At 43.9% G+C, this 20,409-nt stretch overlaps 1 protein-coding gene and 1 pseudogene across 4 annotated transcripts in view; one reads left to right on the top strand and one right to left on the bottom strand.

Annotated features, from left to right (window-relative positions):
- Window positions 1-3,486: 3,486 nt before the first annotated feature.
- Window positions 3,487-20,409, top strand: part of ATXN7L3 (ataxin 7 like 3) — a 66,876-nt gene continuing 49,953 nt past the window's right edge. Inside the window, exons 1-7 of one of the 4 annotated variants that reach the window (XM_063959918.1) lie at window positions 3,487-3,624; window positions 4,223-4,340; window positions 6,519-6,651; window positions 14,608-14,779; window positions 15,009-15,127; window positions 15,411-15,433; window positions 15,838-15,883. In XM_063959918.1, coding sequence (XP_063815988.1) covers window positions 4,290-4,340; window positions 6,519-6,651; window positions 14,608-14,779; window positions 15,009-15,127; window positions 15,411-15,433; window positions 15,838-15,883 — 544 coding nt within the window. In that variant the 5' untranslated portion in view covers window positions 3,487-3,624; window positions 4,223-4,289. Of the gene's footprint in view, window positions 3,696-4,222; window positions 4,341-6,518; window positions 6,652-14,607; window positions 14,780-15,008; window positions 15,128-15,410; window positions 15,434-15,837; window positions 15,884-20,409 lie in introns of all 4 variants that reach the window. The other 3 variants (XM_063959919.1, XM_063959921.1, XM_063959917.1) reach the window with 3 other exon arrangements.
- LOC134898477 (5S ribosomal RNA) lies at window positions 17,978-18,096 on the bottom strand (annotated as a pseudogene).

The raw sequence follows: 20,409 nt of genomic DNA, 5'->3' as shown, positions 1-20,409 counted from the left end.
ATCTCATCTGCACATACATCGGAAAATAATCCTATCCTCCAAGACCAGAATCTCACTCCTGTGGTGGCTGCACAGCTCTCACCTCCTAGAGGGACGCAGGTTCGCGATCCAGGACTGGATCCTAATAACCACGGATGCGAGTCTCCGAGGCTGGGGAGCAGTCACACAGGGGGAAAACTTCCAGGGAAAATGGTCAAGCCAGGAAGTTTGTCTACACATAAATGTTCTGGAGTTAAGGGCCATTTACAACGGCCTTCTTCAAGCGGATCGTCTTCTTCGCAACCGGCCCGTCCTAATACAATCGGACAATATAACAGCAGTAGCGCATATAAACCGCCAGGGTGGAACAAAGAGTAGGGTGGCAATGGCAGAGGCCATAAAATTCTCCACTGGGCGGAAAGACATACAAGCGCTCTGTCAGCGATCTTTATTCCAGCAGTGGACAACTGGGAAGCAGACTTCCTCAGCAGACACGATCTCCATCCAGGAGAGTGGGGTCTTCATCAAGAGGTTTTCACAGAAGTGAAAAGTCTTTGGGGAATTCCTCAAATAGACATGATGGCGTCTCGCCTCAACAAGAAACTTCAGAGATATTGTTCCAGGTCGAGGGACCCTCAAGCAATAGCGGTGGACGCGCTGGTAACACCATGGGTGTTTCAGTCTGTGTACGTGTTTCCTCCGCTGCTACACATTCCAAAGGTGTTAAAGATCATAAGAAGAAAAAAGGTTCAGGTGATCCTCATTGCTCCGGACTGGCCAAGGAAGGCTTGGTATCCAGATCTACAGGAATTACTCATAAGAGATCCCTGGCCTCTTCCTCTACGAGAGGATCTGTTACAGCAGGGGCCGTGCGTGTACCACGACTTACCGCGGCTACGTTTGACGGCTTGGCAGTTGAACGCCGGATCCTAGCCCGAAAGGGTATTCCCAATGAAGTTATTCCCACACATCTTCAGGCTAGAAAAGGAGTAATGTCTAAACATTATCACCGTATTTGGAGGAAATATGTGTCTTGGTGTGAATCCAAGAAGGCTCCTACGGAAGAATTTCAGCTGGGGCGTTTTCTCCATTTCCTGCAAACAGGTGTGGATGCGGGTCTAAAGTTAGGCTCGATTAAAGTACAAATTTCGGCCTTATTGGTTTTCTTTCAGAAACAATTGGCCTTCTTTCCGTAAGTTCAGACTTTCGTGAAAGGAGTTTTGCACATCCAACCTCCATTTGTGCCCCCAGTGGCACCATGGGATCTTAACGCGGTGTTGCATTTTCTTCTTCAATCACATTGGTTTGAACCTTTACAGAAGGTTGAGTTGAAATTTCTCACTTGGAAAGTGGTCATGCTATTGGCCTTGGCATCCGCAAGGCGGGTGTCTGAGTTAGCAGCTTTGTCTCACAAGGGTCCTTATTTAATCTTCCATGAAGATAGAGCGGAGTTTAATTTCTGCCGATGGTGGTTTTATCGTTCCACATGAACCAGCCTATTGTGGTACTGGTGGCTACTGACACCTTCGCAGAGTCAAAATCTCTCGATGTTGTCAGGGCCTTGAAGATTTATGTCGCCAGAACGGCTCCATTTAGGAAAACGGAAGCTCTGTTTATCCTGTATGCTGCCAACAAGTTTGGAACGCCTGCTTCAAAGCAGACTATTGCGCGCTGGATCTGCAATACGATTCAGCATGCTCATTCTAAGGCTGGATTGCCGTTACCGAAATCAGTGAAGGCCCACTCTACCAGGAAAGTGGGCTCATCCTGGGCAGCTGCCCGAGGAGTCTCGGCATTACAACTCTGCCGAGCAGCTACTTGGTCCGGTTCAAACACTTTTGCAAAATTTTACAAGTTTGATACCTTGGCTGATGAGGACCTCATGTTTGGTCAATAGGTGCTGCAGAGTCATCCGCACTCTCCCGCCCATTCTAGAGCTTTGGTATAAACCCCATGGTTCTTGAAGCATCCCCAGCATCCTCTAGGACGTATGAGAAAATAGGATTTTAATACCTACCGGTAAATCTTTGTCTCTTAGTCCGTAGAGGATGCTGGGCGCCCATCCCAGTGCGGACTCTAACTGCAGTTATTAGTTATGTTTACACACAGGTTGTGTTATGTTGTAGTCAGCCTGTTGCTGACATTGTTCATGCTGTTGACTGAGTTTCTGTTAAATGCCATGTTGTACGGCGTGCTTGAGGTGTGAGCTGGTATGTATCTCACCTTAGTTAACAATAAATCCTTTCCTCTAAATGTCCGTCTCCCTGGGCACGGTTCCTATAACTGGAGTCTGGAGGAGGGGCATAGAGGGAGGAGCCAGTTCACACCCCTTTCAAAGTCTTAAAGTGCCCATGTCTCCTGTGGATCCCGTCTATACCCCATATGGTTCTTGAAGCATCCCCAGCATCCTCTACGGACTAAGAGAAAAGGATTTACCGGTAGTTATTAAAATCCTATTTTTTTGGGGGGGGAGGGGGGTTTCTGGGTGCTCGGAACCCCCCCCCCCCCCTGGGTACGCCACTGCCCATGGACTCCCATTGGCTGGCTTTACAGCAGTCCAGCCGTGACCTAAATGTCGACTGACAGGCAGATCAGTGAGTTCAGTGCTGCTGCGGCGGCGGATCCCTGGGGAAGCCAGGACATATATTACTTACATACAGCTTCACATGTATGTTCATATGTCCTGGTCAGCTCCCCCCTGCAGACTGTGGACGGCGCTGCAGCCCAGGGGCAGCAGCCGCAGCTGATGGTGTCTATTTAAGCCTTGGAGAGAAAGTACCAAGCAACCAGCTCCTGTCATTTTTCAAACACAGCCTGTAACATGGCAGTTAGGAAGCTGGTTGTCTGGTACTTTATCTCTCTCCAATACTTAGTAAATAGACCCCAATATTAACTACAAGTTTAAATAAAAGTGTTGTACTATCTATATTTGTCATGCCTATTCTCATGTCATCGCAAGACGAGTAAAAGGTGTTGACTAGCCATTACTATTCTGATGGTAATTGTACTATTGGACAAAATTCAAATAGCTCCCCTTAGAATAAGGGACCATCAACTTCCATGCCATCACTGCCAGCGATTTTCACATCATCGCTCAGCATGCACACTGGGCAAAAACGCCCAGTGTACTGTGCATGCACCTTAAGAAGGTGATTGGATGCTATGAGCAGCTTCTCCACTTCATAGCTCTCCAAGATTTGAGAAATCTCCCCTAAGACAGGTAGCAACTATCATATAAATAATAAAGAAACATATTAATGGGGCACAAGTACAATCAGTCTCCATGTCTGATTAAAAACATACTGTAGCTGCTCTGCAATGAGACTGGTTGCCTATCTCCCTGCTCTGTTTCCATGACAACACCTCATCCCCACTCCTACCTCTGTCTATTACTGGCAGCTGCTCAACATCCAGACCATACCTTCGTTCCTAATTGGCGGCTGTCCTTTTCCCTTCCTTCCGATTGGCTGTCGCTCTTCTCTCCCTTTATATCTTTAGCAACACCGTGCCTCTCGCGCTGGTGCTGCAGTTTCCTCCTGCAGTGGATGTATTAACATAGGACTTGCTGCTGTTTACTGACACGCCCCGAGTGGGCGTGGCGTATCGCTCGATGTTCTCAGCCGGTGATTGAGTCCGCCTGATAAGGTAAAATGGCGGCTGGTGCTATTAGGTGCTGAGGAAACCGGACAGAGGAGGCAGGCTGGGGGTAATGTTGGGTATGAACAATGAAATTCCTGTCAGTGTGACTGAGCTGCCTATAGCACGTTGTGTGTGGTTCTGTGTACTGCTTCTGGGCATGTGAGCAATGAATGTTGCACACCTAGAGGAGTGTGTATTGTGCAATGCACAGGCATGTAGCGTGTGTTCTTCCTCCAACACTGCATTCTGCATGGCATGGCCAGCTACAAGGGAATTATAGAATGCATGTGTCTCTACATCTGTTCATTAACTACAAGTCCCAGCATGTGGCTTACTGAGACTTGCAGTACTGCACTGGCTGCCTATGCATGCAGTGTGTACATGTAGTCTGCATTGAAATTGCTGCATCGAGTTACAAACTGATTGTTCCCCAAGCATGCATGTCAGGGTCTCCTGGTACCCCTGATGCCTGCTTGCTTTGAATAGAGGGTTGGTTAGCGTTGTGAGTGTAATGTCTGTCCTCTGTACATGGTTTACACTTATAGTTTTTACTGTGCCCCATGTTGTTGTGATCAATATATCCCCTTTGTCTCCTTTTGTTTAGATAAGGGGGGGTGGCTGCCTATATTCTGCCTGGTCAGGCATCCTAATCCCCCAAGTACTGGTTGCAAATGAGAATGGAAGACATGTCTCTGTCTGGCCTGGATAACAGTAAACTAGAGGTGAGGAGGTGTAATAAAATCTTACCAGGAAGCTTAAGAAATAATCATCTATTGCAGAACTACAGGCCAGTGCCAGCTGATAATGACTTAAATGAATAATCAATGCTATAATATTAAGAAATATATTTAATTTATTGTTAAATCAATCCAATTTTCCCAAAGACTATCATCACCAGAGGTTAAGCTGCGTTAGCAAAAGGATGTCATGTTAATTGGTTGCTATTGGTTACAATCTCCTTTTCAAAATTCCCCAGTTTTTTTAAGTGTTTCCCAATATATTCAAGCATTTAATAAATAAAAAAATAAAAAAAGGTGGTTACTTTTGACTCCATATATTTTTTATGCATAGTGTTGTGTTCGCTCTGTAAATTTAAATAAAATTAACTTTTTTCTTCTATTCATCCTCTGCTTGGGAGATAAATAGATACTGTAAACCATGTCCCCTGTATACAGATGTAGAGACTCCACTTGAGAGTCCTGCTCCATACTGCTGTTTCCTCATTTGGCTTCCTTCCTACATGGACTGAATGAAGTAGGATGTTTGGGAGTGAGGATAGACCAGTATGTAGCACGACATTCACAAAGACACCACTTTTCCATAAGGGATGCGCTGTTCTTCTGTACCCTACAGAAGTATAAAGCTATGTTCTGAGCCAGGCTTTTTGTAAAACCATCTAGCAACAACCGCCGTAATGCCAGAGAAGAGAGAATCGTGTTTGGCGAGTCCAAATATTACACAAAGGATTTATATGCATGGATCAATGGTGAATGATAATACTCACTCTTGATGTTACTAAAGTAGATCTACTATGATACTTACCATTATCTACCTGTCAGAATATGTAGCTTTTATACAATGGAATTTATTTTCTCATCTTCTGTTATGGGGAGTGAAAGAAATACAATGTTGCAGCATTTTGACACAGAGTTCAATATATATGCAGCACAGATTTATAATTTCTCAAATGCTAAGGGTTGGACTATTGAATTGCCTACATAAGTATTGTGCATCAATACATGATTGACACCAGAGATGATGATTTTTTATTATTATTATTATTATTATTATTATTATTAGCGATCATGAGCAGGATGTCAATATTTAGAAGCACTGATGTGCACCACTTGCACACAGTAGACCTGCTTGACAACTTAAAACTTTTGTCCAGTATCACTATTCTCATTTACATTGTCTGAGGGGCTAAAGTAATGCTATTCCTATTGGTGATGGGTACAGGAAGAACTGTTTTAGACCATTTCAAAAACTGGTAGTGGGGCTTTATACAGAGATATTTCCTACTTTTGCAGTGAGAATCTTTAGTCTGTTTTCTATACAGAACTTTGTACATATGGAAAACAGTCAGATGTGTTAATTATTTAAATGCATCTATAATGTACAGCAATATACAGTCAATTATTTTAACCTGTTTATTGTGCCATTAAGGGAACATGCACTTCAAAGGCTTGGACTGTAGCCCCAAACATTGCTGAATTTATTCAAAAAAACAACACGACAATCTAAAACTGTGCATGTGTCCCATTTCTAAAGTCAGTGAATACTTCATAGGTTAAAATTATGAATGACGACCAGTCCTCCAAAAGTATCCATCAGTGCAATATCTACCTAAGGAGGAGATGTCCATAGTATGGTCGAGCACCGACTAAAATACCAGTTTACATGTTCAGACTTTCATAAAAGACCCCAGTACTCAACCGTATAATACAGTGTGTTGAATCATGGGAACTAGAACCAGTCTGAACCACACATAATCTTCTGATTGGAGCAGTGAGGCCATGCAGAGAGATCCAGCATGTAGTGTGCATGAGTACTGTACCCTCACAGCCTGCAGAGGTTGCTATACAACAATGACATGTATTTCCAATTATCCTTGCAGACTGCTCGTTATTAAGCTGTAGCCTTTCAGCAGGAGAAGACGCTCACATAGAGCTGAAAGGAAGCTAAGTCCAAGTAGGAGTAGTGTTTATGGTGTGAATGCCCACATCACAGCCAATTATTGATGCAGCTGATAAAAAGATCTCCCGCATTGATATAAAACAAGAAAATTGATAATAACCTGCAGAATTTTAAACCCTTAAGATCAATGGTTGAGATATATTGCCCAATCCTAAGCTTTACAGTGTTAATTTATCTTAACTCTTATAAATGCTTTTCTTTAGGCCATTTCTCATGACATATACACTGATCTGGTAGAGGACACATGTTTGGGGCTGAGTTTTGAGGTCCACCGAGCTGTTAAGTGTGGATATTTTCTGCTGGATGAAACTGACCCAGAAAGTATGAAGGACTTTGGTATGTAGCTTTTCATTTGTGTACATATTATTACTTTATCACCTGTGTACAATACAGTAAACAGGTGGGGAGGCATTTGTGCAGTATGTGTTACCTGGAATTGTTATCAGTGATTATGGGGTTTTATTTAGTGAAAAAGATTGTTTAGTAATAGGTGCTCTATTACTATCAAGACTCATTAGTAATAGGTGCTCTGTTTCGATCTGTTATTTGGTAATAGGTACTCTCCTCCCCCCACCACCATATCCCATCCAATAAGAAGCACTAGAGATGCTGATATACATGTGGCAGGCTGGTGTTGGAGACAATACTATGCCTGACTGACCATTAGGAAGCAAGTCAGGAAGAGCTTCCAAGTCTTCATTGCAGCACTTTGGGAGAGCGGAGTCTGAAAGGAGGCCAAGGCATTGTCCACATATGTCGGGCACAATTCAGACAACTCCCCTTAGTTGAATTATCTTGTTGGATTTGAGTATAATATAATCAGGTAGTCGTTTCATTTGAACATAGGGTAATTTGCAGATGTGTAGCTATAGACCATGCTTTACTGGCTGTATCATGGAAGAGGGTGCTTGCTGAAAGCCTTTACTCTGCTTACTTATCCCTATGGTTTTGGTAGCAACTGGCAGAAAGGTCATAGAATGTGTCAAATGTATGTATTGGTGAGCCACTTGCAGCTAATCAAAGGCCAGTATCTCATTGCATGCTGCATCACCTTTTGCAGACCGCACCTTTCTCAGCAGCTGCCATACAAATGTGAGGGTCAGGAACTACAGTGCAAAACCTCTGCAATGTAAAGACAAAAGTTTTATAGAACACCGTTAAGAACATTGTTTATGCTTTATACTTGTTACACCCCGAACACCAGCACTTCCTATTTGTCCCTTTTCTCTGACGTCCTAGTGGATGCTGGGAACTCCGTAAGGACCATGGGGAATAGACGGGCTCCGCAGGAGACTGGGCACTCTAAAAGAAAGATTAGGTACTATATCTGGTGTGCACTGGCTCCTCCCTCTATGCCCCTCCTCCAGACCTCGGTTAGAATCTGTGCCCGGCCAGAGCTGGGTGCTCCTAGTGGGCTCTCCTGAGCTTGCTAGAAAGAAAGAATTTGTTAGGTTTTTTATTTTCAGTGAGATCTGCTGGCAACAGACTCACTGCTACGTGGGACTGAGGGGAGAGAAGCAAACCTACCTGCGTGCAGCTAGCTTGTGCTTCTTAGGCTACTGGACACCATTAGCTCCAGAGGGTTCGAACACAGGGCCTGACCTCGATCGTCCGTTCCCGTAGCCGCGCCGCCGTCCCCCTTGCAGAGCCAGAAGAAGGAGATGAAATCTGCGGCAGAAGACTCCGGTCTTCATTAAGGTAGCGCACAGCACTGCAGCTGTGCGCCATTGCTCCCGCTGCACAACACACACTTCGGTCACTGTAGGGTGCAGGGCGCTGGGGGGGGGGGACGCCCTGGGCAGCAATAAGAATACCTTTTGGCAATATATACACATAATACAGTCTGGAAAACTGTATATGTGTAAAAAACCCTGCCATTAAGCTATACAAAACGCGGGAGAAGCCCGCCGCTGAGGGGGCAGGGCCTTCTTCCTCAGCACACCAGCGCCATTTTCTCTTCACAGCTCCGCTGGAAGGACGCTCCCCAGGCTCTCCCCTGCAGTATCCTGTACAAGAAGGGTAAATAAGAGAGGGGGGGGGGGGGGGCACATAAATTTAGGCGCAAATAGGATGATAAGCAGCTATTGGGAAAAATCACTCATTATAGTGTAAATCCCTGTGTTATATAGCGCTGTGGTGTGTGCTGGCATACTCTCTCTCTGTCTTCCCAAAGGACTTTGTGGGGTCCTGTCCTCAGTCAGAGCATTCCCTGTGTGTGTGCGGTGTGTCGTTACGGCTGTGTCGACATGTTTGATGAGGAGGGTAACGTGGAGGCGGAGCAAGGGCAGATAAGTGTGGTGTCGCCCCCGACGGGGCCTACACCGGATTGGATGAATATGTGGAAGGTCTTAACAGACAGTGTCAACTCCTTACATAAAAGGTTCGATGACGCAGCAGCCTTGGGACAGCCAGGATCTCAGCCCGCGCCTGCCCAGGCGTCTCCGAGGCCATCAGGGGCTCAAACGCCCGCTAGCTCAGATGGTAGACACAGATGTCGACACAGAGTCTAACTCCAGTGTAGATGAGGATGAGACAAATCACAGTCTACAAAAGCCATCCGATGCATGATTACTGCAATGAAAAATGTATTGCACATTTCTGATGTTAACCCGGTTACTACCAAGAAGGGAGAAAAATGTTTGGGGAGAAAAAGCAGCCAGTGACTTTTCCCCCATCTGATGAATTAAATGAATTGTGTGAGGAAGCGTGGAGTTCCCCAGATAAGAAACTAGTGATTTCTAAGAGGTTACTGATGGCGTACCCTTTCCCGCCAACGGACAGGTTACGTTGGGAAACATCCCCTAGGGTGGACAAGGCGCTCACACGCTTATCAAAAAAGGTGGCACTGCCGTCTCAGGATACGGCCGCCCTAAAGGAGCCTGCGGATAGAAAGCAGTAAGCTATCCTGAAGTCTGTGTATACACACTCAGGTACTATACTGAGACCTGCTATTGCTTCAGCATGGATGTGTAGTGTTGCAGCCGCATGGTCTGATTCCCTGTCAGACAACATTGATTCCCTCGACAGGGATACTATTTTGCTAACCATAGAACATATAAAAAACGTTGTCTTATATATGCGGGATGCACAGAGGGACATTTGCCTGCTGGCATCTAGAATTAATGCAATGTCCGTTTCTGCCAGGAGAGTATTATGGACTCGGCAGTGGACAGGTGATGCTGATTCTAAAAGACACATGGAGGTTTTGCCTTATAAGGGTGAGGAATTGTTTGGGGACGGTCTCTCGGACCTCGTATCCACGGCAACAGCCGGGAAGTCAATTTTTTTTACCTCAGGTTCCCTCACAGCCTAAGAAAGCACCGTACATGTACAGTCCTTTCGGCCTCAGAAAGGCAAGCGGATCAGAGGCGCATCCTTTCTGCCCAGAGGCAGGGGTAGAGGAAAGAAGCTGCACCAGGCAGCCAGTTCCCAGGAACAAAAATCCTCCCCCGCTTCCTCTAAGTCCACCGCATGATGCTGGGGCTCCACAGGCGGAGCCGGGTGCGGTGGGGGCGCGTCTCCGAAACTTCAGCAACCAGTGGGTTCGCTCACAAGTGGATCTCTGGGCTGTACAAATTGTATCTCAGGGATACAAGCTGGAGTTCGAGGCGACTCCCCCTCGCCGTTACCTCAAATCAGCCTTGCCAGCTGCTCCCAGGGAAAGGGAGGTAGTACTGGCGGCAATTCACAAGCTGTACCTCCAGCAGGTGATAATCAAGGTTCCCCTCCTTCAACAGGGACGGGGTTACTATTCCACAATGTTTGTGGTACCGAAACCAGACGGTTCGGTGAGACCCATTCTGAATTTAAAATCCTTGAACACTTGTATAAGGAAGTTCAAGTTCAAAATGGAATCGCTCATGGCGGTTATTGCAAGCCTGGAAGAGGGGGATTTTATGGTGTCGCTGGACATCAAGGATGCTTACTTGCATGTCCCCATTTACCCACCTCACCAGGAGTACCTCAGGTTTGTGGTACAGGATTGTCATTACCAATTCCAGACGTTGCCGTTTGGTCTGTCCACGGCACAGAGTATTTACCAAGGTAATGGCCGAAATGATGATACTCCTTCGGAAGAAGGGAGTTATAATTATCCCGTACTTGGACGATCTCCTTATACAGGTCCAGAGAGCAGTTGTTAGTCAGCGTAGCACTCTCTCGGGAAGTGTTGCAACAGCACGGCTGGATTCTGAATATCCCAAAGTCGCAGCTGATTCCTGCGACGCGTCTGCTTTTCCTGGGCATGATTCTGGACACAGAACAGAAGAAGGTGTTTCTCCCGGTGGAGAAGGCCCAGGAATTGTCATCTCTGGTCAGGGACCTCCTGAAACCAAAACAGATGTCTGTGCATCACTGCACGCGAGTCCTGGGAAAGATGGTGGCTTCTTACGAAGCAATTCCCTTCGGCAGGTTCCATGCAAGGATCTTTCAGTGGGATCTGTTAGACAAATGGTCCGGATCGCATCTTCAGAAGCATCAAATAATTGAAGCGCTGCGTAGTCAGAATATCTATTTTTATGAATTTATTGTCACATACAAACAATTATACATACAACAAACAAATGTACACACGGCCGGTGCTAAAATTATTAAAAGAACCAAGTAACCTCTGTCTCAATTCATAATATACAATCCTAAGTTTTTTAGTATCCAATACCATACAATTATATCAGTTCCAAACGATGTTCATAGAACAATCAATAGATAACAAAACTCAGTCCACAGCTGTTAGTAAGGTTTTAACATGCAAAACTGGTTGATTTAATCATTATTACTCCTGAGGAAGCCGCCGATTCTAAAGGCGGGGAAACGCGTTGAGTTATCTGCTACACGGATCCGGTACCTATACACTCAAACGGGACATTTAACGAGCGGACCTCTGGTGCGGCGGAACCCCGAGAAGGAAGCTTAACCAGCACCAGCTGCAGGTGCACGGGGGAGACAACTAAACAGTAAGCCGACAGAGGCGATAATGCCCGGAATAGAGTGAATTTCTCCTGATGCTACATGGCGGTATGCTCAGTTATGGGTGCTTTTTATGCATAACTTCAGGAAATAGGAGAAATATTGATTGTGATCACAATATATATTGCAATTCTTTGGACACCACTGGCTATCCTAACAACTAAACATCTAGCTATGCATGTAAAATTATACTAACAGCTGTGGATGGAGCCGTGATTTAATCAACCAGTTTTGCATGTTAAAACCTTACTAACAGCTGTGGACTGAGTTTTGATTGAAAATAGTTGCTGATTACTAAACTATTCACTAAAGACTCTTACTAATCAACGGCTGATCTATTTCATTAATATTTCATTAGTAGTATTAAGGACTTATACTAATCAATTGCTAATATATATATCTGTGTTTTATTAATTATCTATTGATTGTTCTATGAACATCGTTTGGAACTGAGATAATTGTATGGTATTGGATACTAAAAAACTTAGGATTGTATATTATGAATTGAGACTGAGGTTACTTGGTTCTTTTAATAATTTTAGCACCGGCCGTGTGTACATTTGTTTGTTGTATGTATAATTGTTTGTATGTGACAATAAATTCATAAAAATAGATATTCTGACTACGCAGCGCTTCAATTATTTGTATGCTTGGGAAAACTTTTTGGAGAATCAGTGATCTCCTGTTTGAGGCTGCAGTGTAGTCAGAATAGTGTAGAAATCGCTACATAGGAGGTCCCCATCGATAGTCTGCGCCTAGATTCTTTTTGCATCTCTTTTTTTTCAGAAGCATCAGTTGATCACCGTGTCCCCAAGGGCCAGGGTGCGTCTGCTGTGGTGGCTGCAGAGTGCTCATCTTCTCGAGGGCCGCAGATTCGGCATACAGGACTGGGTCCTGGTGACCACGGATGCAAGCCTCCGAGGATGGGGGGCAGTCACTCAGGGAAGGAACTTCCAAGGACAGTGGTCAAGTCAGGAGACTTCACTACACCTAAATATACTGGAACTAAGGGCCATTTACAACGCCCTGAGTCAAGCAGAGCCCCTGCTTCAAAACCAACCAGTGCTGATTCAATCAGACAACATCACGGCGGTCGCCCATGTAAACCGCCAGGGCGGCACAAGAAGCAGGATGGCGATGGCAGAAGCCACAAGGATTCTCCGATGGGAGGAGAATCACGTGCTAGCACTGTCAGCAGTGTTCATTCCGGGAGTGGACAACTGGGAAGCAGATTTCCTCAGCAGGCACGACCTCCACCCGGGAGAGTGGGGACTTCATCCAGAAGTCTTCACGCAGATTGTAAACCGTTGGGAACGGCCACAGGTGGACATGATGGCGTCCCGCCTCAACAAAAAGCTAAAAAAATATTGCGCCAGGTCAAGGGACCCTCAGGCGATAGCTGTGGACGCACTAGTGACACCGTGGGTGTACCAGTCTGTGTTCCCTCCTCTTCCTCTCATACCCAAGGTACTGAGGATAGTAAGAAAGAGAGGAGTAAGAACTATACTCATCGTTCCGGATTGGCCAAGAAGAACTTGGTACCCAGAACTACAAGAAATGATCTCCGAGGACCCATGGCCTCTGCCTCTCAGACAGGACCTGTTACAGCAGGGGCCCTGTCTGTTCCAAGACTTACCGCGGCTGCGTTTGACGGCATGGCGATTGAACGCCGGATCCTAGCGGAAAAGGGCATTCCAGATGAAGTGATTCCTACGCTGATAAAAGCTAGGAAGGATGTGACGGCAAATCATTATCACCGCATATGGCGGAAATATGTTGCCTGGTGTGAGGCCAGGAAGGCCCCGACAGAGGAATTCCAGCTGGGGCGATTTCTGCACTTCCTACAGTCAGGTGTGACTATGGGCCTAAAATTGGGGTCCATAAAGGTCCAGATTTCGGCCCTATCTATTTTCTTTTAAAAAGAACTGGCTTCACTGCCTGAAGTTCAGACGTTTGTTAAGGGAGTGCTGCATATTCAGCCCCCTTTTGTGCCTCCAGTGGCACCTTGGGATCTTAACGTTGTGTTGGATTTCCTGAAATCCCACTGGTTTGAGCCACTTAAGACCGTGGAGCTAAAATATCTCACGTGGAAAGTGGTCATGCTATTGGCCTTAGCTTCGGCTAGGCGTGTGTCAGAATTGGCGGCTTTGTCATGTAAAAGCCCTTATCTGATCTTCCATATGGACAGGGCAGAATTGGGGACTCGTCCCCAATTTCTCCCTAAGGTGGTATCAGCGTTTCATTTGAACCAACCTATTGTGGTGCCTGCGGCTACTCGGGACTTGGAGGACTCCAAGTTACTGGATGTAGTCAGGGCTTTGAAAATCTATGTAGCCAGGACGGCTGGAGTCGGGAAAACTGTGTATCCTGCATACACCCAACAAGCTGGGTGCTCCTGCTTCAAAGCAAACTATTGCGCGCTGGATCTGTAACACGAGTCAGCAAGCTCATTCTGTGGCAGGGTTCCCGCCTCCTAAATCGGTAAAAGCCCATTCCACAAGGAAGGTGGGCTCTTCTTGGGCGGCTGTCCGAGGGGTCTCGGCTTTACAGCTTTGCCGAGCTGCTACTTGGTCGGGTTCAAACACATTTGCTAAGTTCTACAAGTTTGATACCCTGGCTGAGGAGGACCTTGCCTTTGCTCATTCGGTGCTGCAGAGTCATCCGCACCCGTTTGGGAGCTTTGTATAATCCCCATGGTCCTTACGGAGTTCCCAGCATCCACTAGGACGTCTGAGAAAATAAGAATTTACTCACCGGTAATTCTATTTCTCGTAGTCCATAGTGGATGCTGGGCGCCCGTCCCAAGTGCGGACTCTCTGCAATACATGTATATAGTTATTGCTTAACTAAAGGGTTATTGTTATGAGCCATCTGTTACTGAGGCTCAGTTGTTGTTGTTCATACTGTTAACCATACCCAGTTATCACAAGTTGTACGGTGTGGCTGGTATGAGTCTTACCCTGGATTCCAAATCCTTTCCTTGTAGTGTCAGCTCTTCCGGGCACAGTTTCCTTAACTGAGGTCTGGAGGAGGGGCATAGAGGGAGGAGCCAGTGCACACCAGATAGTAACTAATCTTTCTTTTAGAGTGCCCAGTCTCCTGCGGAGCCCGTCTATTCCCCATGGCCCTTACGGAGTTCCCAGCATCCACTACGGACTACGAGAAATAGAATTACCGGTGAGTAAATTCTTATTTTTTTTCCCCCCTAATAAGTAATTTATTTTTTTTAGTCTTCACTTTACACTGTCCTGCTTTATTGGGTTTGCTTTATGCCCATGGCCTTGTTTTCGGACACTGGTTCATTACCTTTTTGTTTACACTTTGCAGAAATCATAGACCAGCCAGGGGTGGACATCTTTGGTCAGGTCTATAACCAGTGGAAGAGCAAAGAGTGTGTGTGTCCCAACTGCAATCGCAGTATAGCAGCCTCCCGCTTTGCTCCCCACCTAGAGAAATGTTTGGGCATGGGAAGGAACAGCAGCCGCATCGCAAATCGAAGGTAACTGAATAGATACTAATGTTTTTTGTTTTTTTTTTACTTCCCCCCCCCCCCCCCCCCCCCTTCTAATTTCCAATAATACACTTTAGTAATTTACTATTTCTGATCTCTGCTCATTAAAATCGTGTGAATGAGAAAATAATTTCTGATCAGGAAAGCCACCAGCTTTCATTTATTTGTTAATTTTGTCCTGGCTACTCCCAGAATAAGCATTCTAATTGGTTTCCAGGATTGCGAGCAGCAACAACATGAACAAATCCGAAAGTGACCAGGAAGATAATGATGATGTGAATGATAATGACTGGTCTTACGGATCGGAGAAGAAAGGTGCGTTTAATCAGTCTGGAGGTAACTAACCAGTGCTGTATTCTAATATGCTGCTTTTCTGTTATTAATTCATTGGCCTGGTCTGAACTTTATTTACTTTATTTTTTTCCCCCCTCTTCCTTGCTCTTTCCCTTCCATGATCCTTGCTTATCCTCATGCTATGTTTTGCTTATTCTGTCTTGAAATCCCTACCTTTTTGCTTTGTTTGTTTAATCTGCGCTATAATATAATATACCTCCATTCTGCCTTTTTTTTGTTCTCTCTCTCCCATTCTTTATACCTGCCCAACCACCCCCATTTTTAGCAAAGAAGAGAAAATCAGAAAAGGTAAGATGATTTTACACATTATATTAAGGCAGCCTGCCTAGTCAAAATACAAGTTTTGTGTAGGAAGAGAATATTTAGGTGCCAAATTCATTCTTGTGGTTTTTATGTTTTTTTTTTTAATTCCCTCTTCTGAGGTGGGACCACTTTTTGTGGATGTAAAAATAGGAGTAGCCCCAGATATGTATTTGGCTTTAAGGTCCAGCAGCTGAGAAATTTGGTGCAACCAATGTATTTCTCTGGGTTTCGTTTTTGGTTTTCTTATTTTCTATGCTCCGACATTCTTTGTCAAGGCCCTTTTAGTGGTTTTTTTTATATTTTTTTTTACCTGAAACATTTCCTGTTTCACTGCAACTTTTTTTTTTTCTTCCTTTCTTTTTGTATTCAATGATCTTGTTTGCTTTCAGAACCCAAACTCTCCAAGAAGATCAAAATCCGTAAAACACAAAAATGGTAAGTGATATTTTCTCCAGCTGTCATCTACCTAACTATGCCTGTATTGCGGAGAGCGATGGTCCAACGAATGGAATCATGCTGTAATAAGCCACTGCAGCTGTTGAACACTAGTGTCAGACAGGCCTATGGAGTCATGTACCAACCTGGTGCAAATTTACCCATATCAACTAATACTGCACTACCACACGGACAGGTACACACTATTGTTACTTATCGTTTCATTTTCGGTCAGAAGCCAATTAACTTGCCAGTATGTTTTTGGAGTGTGGGAAAAAACCAGCGCACCTGCAGGAAACCCATACAAACAAGAGGTGAACATTAAATTAGACTCATGACCTCGGTGCTTTGAGGTAGCAATGCTAACCACAATGCCACTGTGCTGCTCGCAATAATTGTCTGAACATGTTACGTGACAACTTTTTTTTTTTTTTTTGACACAAATAATTTGAGAACTAATGTTTTGCTGCAAATGTAATGTTATAGGCATCTCTCCTGATGTGTAGGTAATAACGTCTTTCCTACATGTTCTCTAAACCATCCTGGAGCGCTTTATTAGAGCATCAGTATTTCTTGTATTATGTATCCATACATATTCCAGGCTTTTGCAGAATAGAAAGATAGAGCTATCTATCTATCTATCTTTTAAAATGTGGCTATTAAATAAGGCTGATGCTATGTTACGGTTAATGAAATTTAGTACCCTTTTTGTTTTTTACTCCATTCCCTTTCTATGTACTCCCCTTCTGCATCCACACACCGCTGCGTTCTTATTTTCCTTTGGTCAAAGCTGTGCTGTAGCTAGTTATCTGTCAGTTGTGTCAACAGCTCTGTCATTTTCTTCACTCCCTCAATAACAAATGCAAAACTGGTTCCCTATGCTAGGTCTGGTGAGTATGGAGGGTGTTCTAGCACTGCAATCTGTTTCTCTGCCAAAAACTGCTTCAAAGAGAGGAGAGCGATGTGTGGGCTGATGCATTGTCCTGATGGAAGATGAAGCCACTTTCCCACAACTCTGGCTTTTCTTCTAATTCTTTCCTGTAAAGTGTCTACAAAATTTTAGTAGTGATGTTGATTCACTGTTGCACTTTCTGCTACTCTGCCTTCCAAAAAAACACCATTGCTGTAAAAGAAAACAATTAACATGACTTTGGATTTGCTTCGTTTAATGTGCTTTCTTCATTCTTGGTGATGATGGTATTTTCCAGTGCATGGTCTGGCATTTGTCTCAAGATCATACTGGGAGATACATGTTTTATCACAGGTAATTACTTGCAAAAAAAAAATGTGAATCCGCTTGACTTTCTTCCAAAATGTCTGTACAAATTCCCTTTCAGTTTTCTTTCTGGTTGGCAGTGAGAAGCCTTGGAACCATCTCGGCACAAACCTTTTGATATGTTAAGGTCTTGATGCAAAACTTGGGGTTAGGAGGGGGAGGTGGTTTGTCATATGGATGGTGCTAGCCAGTTAAACCAGTAGTTATCGTGAGGTGATATTCACGAAAGGTAATTTATAGCAAAAGGATAAGATAAAATATCCTATTTAATACAGAACCGTAAATATTGTAAGTACTTATTGTCGACAACAATATGGAGCAAAGACTCTTTTGTGGGTGCACTCTTAACTTGAAATAATGTATGAAATGTTAAAGATGAATATAAATATAAAATGTAACTTTTATTAGTATCACAGAATAAAAATAGTCAGTGGTCAATAAGGTAAGGTAACATTCAAATATTATGATGAAGTGAATAGTAAGTAAATGCTGATGCTAAATAGAACAATAAAATAGGATGAACTGAATAACCGTACAATTAATAACAATTAAATGCTAATATTAGCATAATAAATTCCGGCTGCCAGGATCCAATCAGAGTGTCCTAAGGAATTAACCTGAATGATTTTTGGAGACAAATAAGCTGCCAATGTGTGTTAGCCCCGCGTTACTAAATAATTGGAACAGCTTATGAAAGTGAGGAATTCAGAAGACAGGAGATTATAATACAACCAGCTTTTGTGAGAAAAAGAGCAGTAGGAAATAAGATAGCAGGTTGAATGTCCGTGTTAGACTCTGAGCATAATGGACCAGTCTGAACTCTACTAAACTGAGTCTTCCTCAATGATCGCCCACTTGAGTACTGACCGAGCCCAACACTGATTAGCTTCCAAGATCGGACGGCTTTGGGCATTTCCAGTGTGGTATGATAGTAGAGAAAAATGAACGATAACGGAAACTCTGGAATCACTGATGAGAGTTCACGAAATTTATAGTATAAAGAATGAGATGGATCTGCTGCCAATGTTAGACAGGGGTAAACCCTGAATAAATGGTGAGAGTCCATGAAAGATAGGTAAAAATTTGAACGAAAAATAAGAGGAAAAAAGAGGGGAGAAAAAAGCATAACCAATATAGAAGGCCCTATCAGACAATTAGAAGTTAATTCACAATTAGCATTTTGAAGTATTAATGGTAACAATTACTAATAGCAGTTACTGGAGTAAAGCAGAGGCTAAGCAGACAGCTGTACTGTTCATAAATAAACCGAATGGATTATGGTAGAATACCTTGTAGTTTCTACAGCAGTGATATTCAAATGTCAGATACAAGAATCTAAGGTATCTATACTTAAAGATTTGTAGGCCCACAGAAAAATAACAGAGTAGAGAAACTGTAATACAACAGTGATATTTTAGTGCCAGATACAAAAAAAAAATATCAATAGTTGAGCCAAAGAAAAAAGGAATAACAATGTAACCAGTACACAGTCAGTATCTATGAGACTGCAGGACACGGTAAATGCGAGTAAATTTAACTGTCATCCGCGCTGAATGATTTGCTGTGGGTAATATCAGTGTATCTGTTTATTTATCCCCAGCATTGCAATTTTTTGCTATCTTTTGAAGGTATAATTATTTAACTGTCATCCGCACTAACTGATTTACTCGCATTTACCGTCTCCTGCAGCCATTATTAGTTTAATTAAATAATATAATACATGCTAGTGTGTTAATCAGCACTCAGTTATCAACTTATATTATGTTTGAGGTCACTTATCTAGTTTGATTATGTTTATGTTTGCAGATATCCTCTCATACTGTTCATATGCACTCACAGCGGGGCTAACATACATTGGCAGCTTATTTGTCTCCAAAAATCATTCCGGTTAATTCCTTAGGACACTCTGATTGGATCCTGGCAGCCGGAATTTATTATGCTAATATTAGCATTTAATTGTTATTAATTGTAATGTTATTCAGTTCATCCTATTTTATTATTCTATTTAGCATCAGTATTTACTTGCTATTCACTTCATCATAATATTTGAATGTTACCTTACCTTATTGACCACTGACTATTTTTATTCTGTGATACTAATAAAAGTTTAATTTTATATTTATATTCATCTTTAACATTTCATGCATTATTTCAAGTTAAGAGTGCACCCACAAGAGTCTCTTTTCTCCATATTGTTGTCTCAAGTAGTTATATTGACTCAGGGTGCACCACCAAATCAGAATTAGACAACAACGTTTTCTTTTTCTTTTATTTTGGTAATCAAATTGACACTTTATATCTATTATACACCGGTGCGGTATTTCCCCAAACATACGAAGTACTTATTGTCACATTGAACATCAAAAGCACTTGAAGACAATTATAAAAGAGTTGGCACCCTTTAAGAACTCATGAGGTGACACGTAGTTAAAAGTCAAATCAGGGGTGGATCATACCGCAACTGGTGCGAAGGAACCACAGGTGTTGCTGTAATGCATGCAGAGTAACCAGGTCACCGGCCTTGCGAGGTGTCAGAGCCGTGTCCCCGCTGCAGGACCACCGTCCTGAGAGGTTGTTTATACTGCGGTGCACTGCGCCTTAGCTGTCACAATTGCAGCACAGCACACACCCCTAACAATAGCCTGAAGGTGACAACAGTGACGAGTACAAACCGGGGGCCCCGCTAGGGGGGGGCCCCGGTTCAAAGTGCATCTTGCACGCAGGTGAGGCATACGGGACCCTCCTAGGCTAGCCCCCTGTGTACACTGGCTAGCGGTGGCTTAAACTAGCACTTGTGTGATGGTTTTTAAGCTATTTGGGAGACATTGCCAGTATAAAGAACACTGTAGCTCTAGTGCCATTGGGTGAAGGGGAGGGAGCGGAGCTACCTCAGAGTGGGACCAGCTGGGGGGCGGAGCTACCTCAGAGTGGGACCAGCTGTATTTTAGCGCCTTCCTCTGCTTGCATCAGCAGGCACACACATCTCCTGATACTCAGAAAATGCTGGAAAACTGGTACAGGGTGTAGCAAAGGAGGAGAGCCGCTATTGTACACAGTCTGTGTCCTATAAAGGACAGTAATCATAGGTGTTTCACTGTGATAGAACAACTTACAGCCTCGCTGGGGTGTGCTGGTCTCTCGCTCTATCTCCCTCTCACAGACAAGTAATAACTTAGCAAGTAAGGGCAGGCCTGCTAAGTTGTGTATGTAATTGTGCTTTACTGTGAACATGGGTAAATGCAAACTATGC

This window comes from Pseudophryne corroboree, chromosome 3, assembly GCF_028390025.1.
Source record: "Pseudophryne corroboree isolate aPseCor3 chromosome 3, aPseCor3.hap2, whole genome shotgun sequence".
Taxonomy (NCBI): domain Eukaryota; kingdom Metazoa; phylum Chordata; class Amphibia; order Anura; family Myobatrachidae; genus Pseudophryne; species Pseudophryne corroboree.
This window is presented reverse-complemented; position numbering and strand designations above follow the sequence as displayed.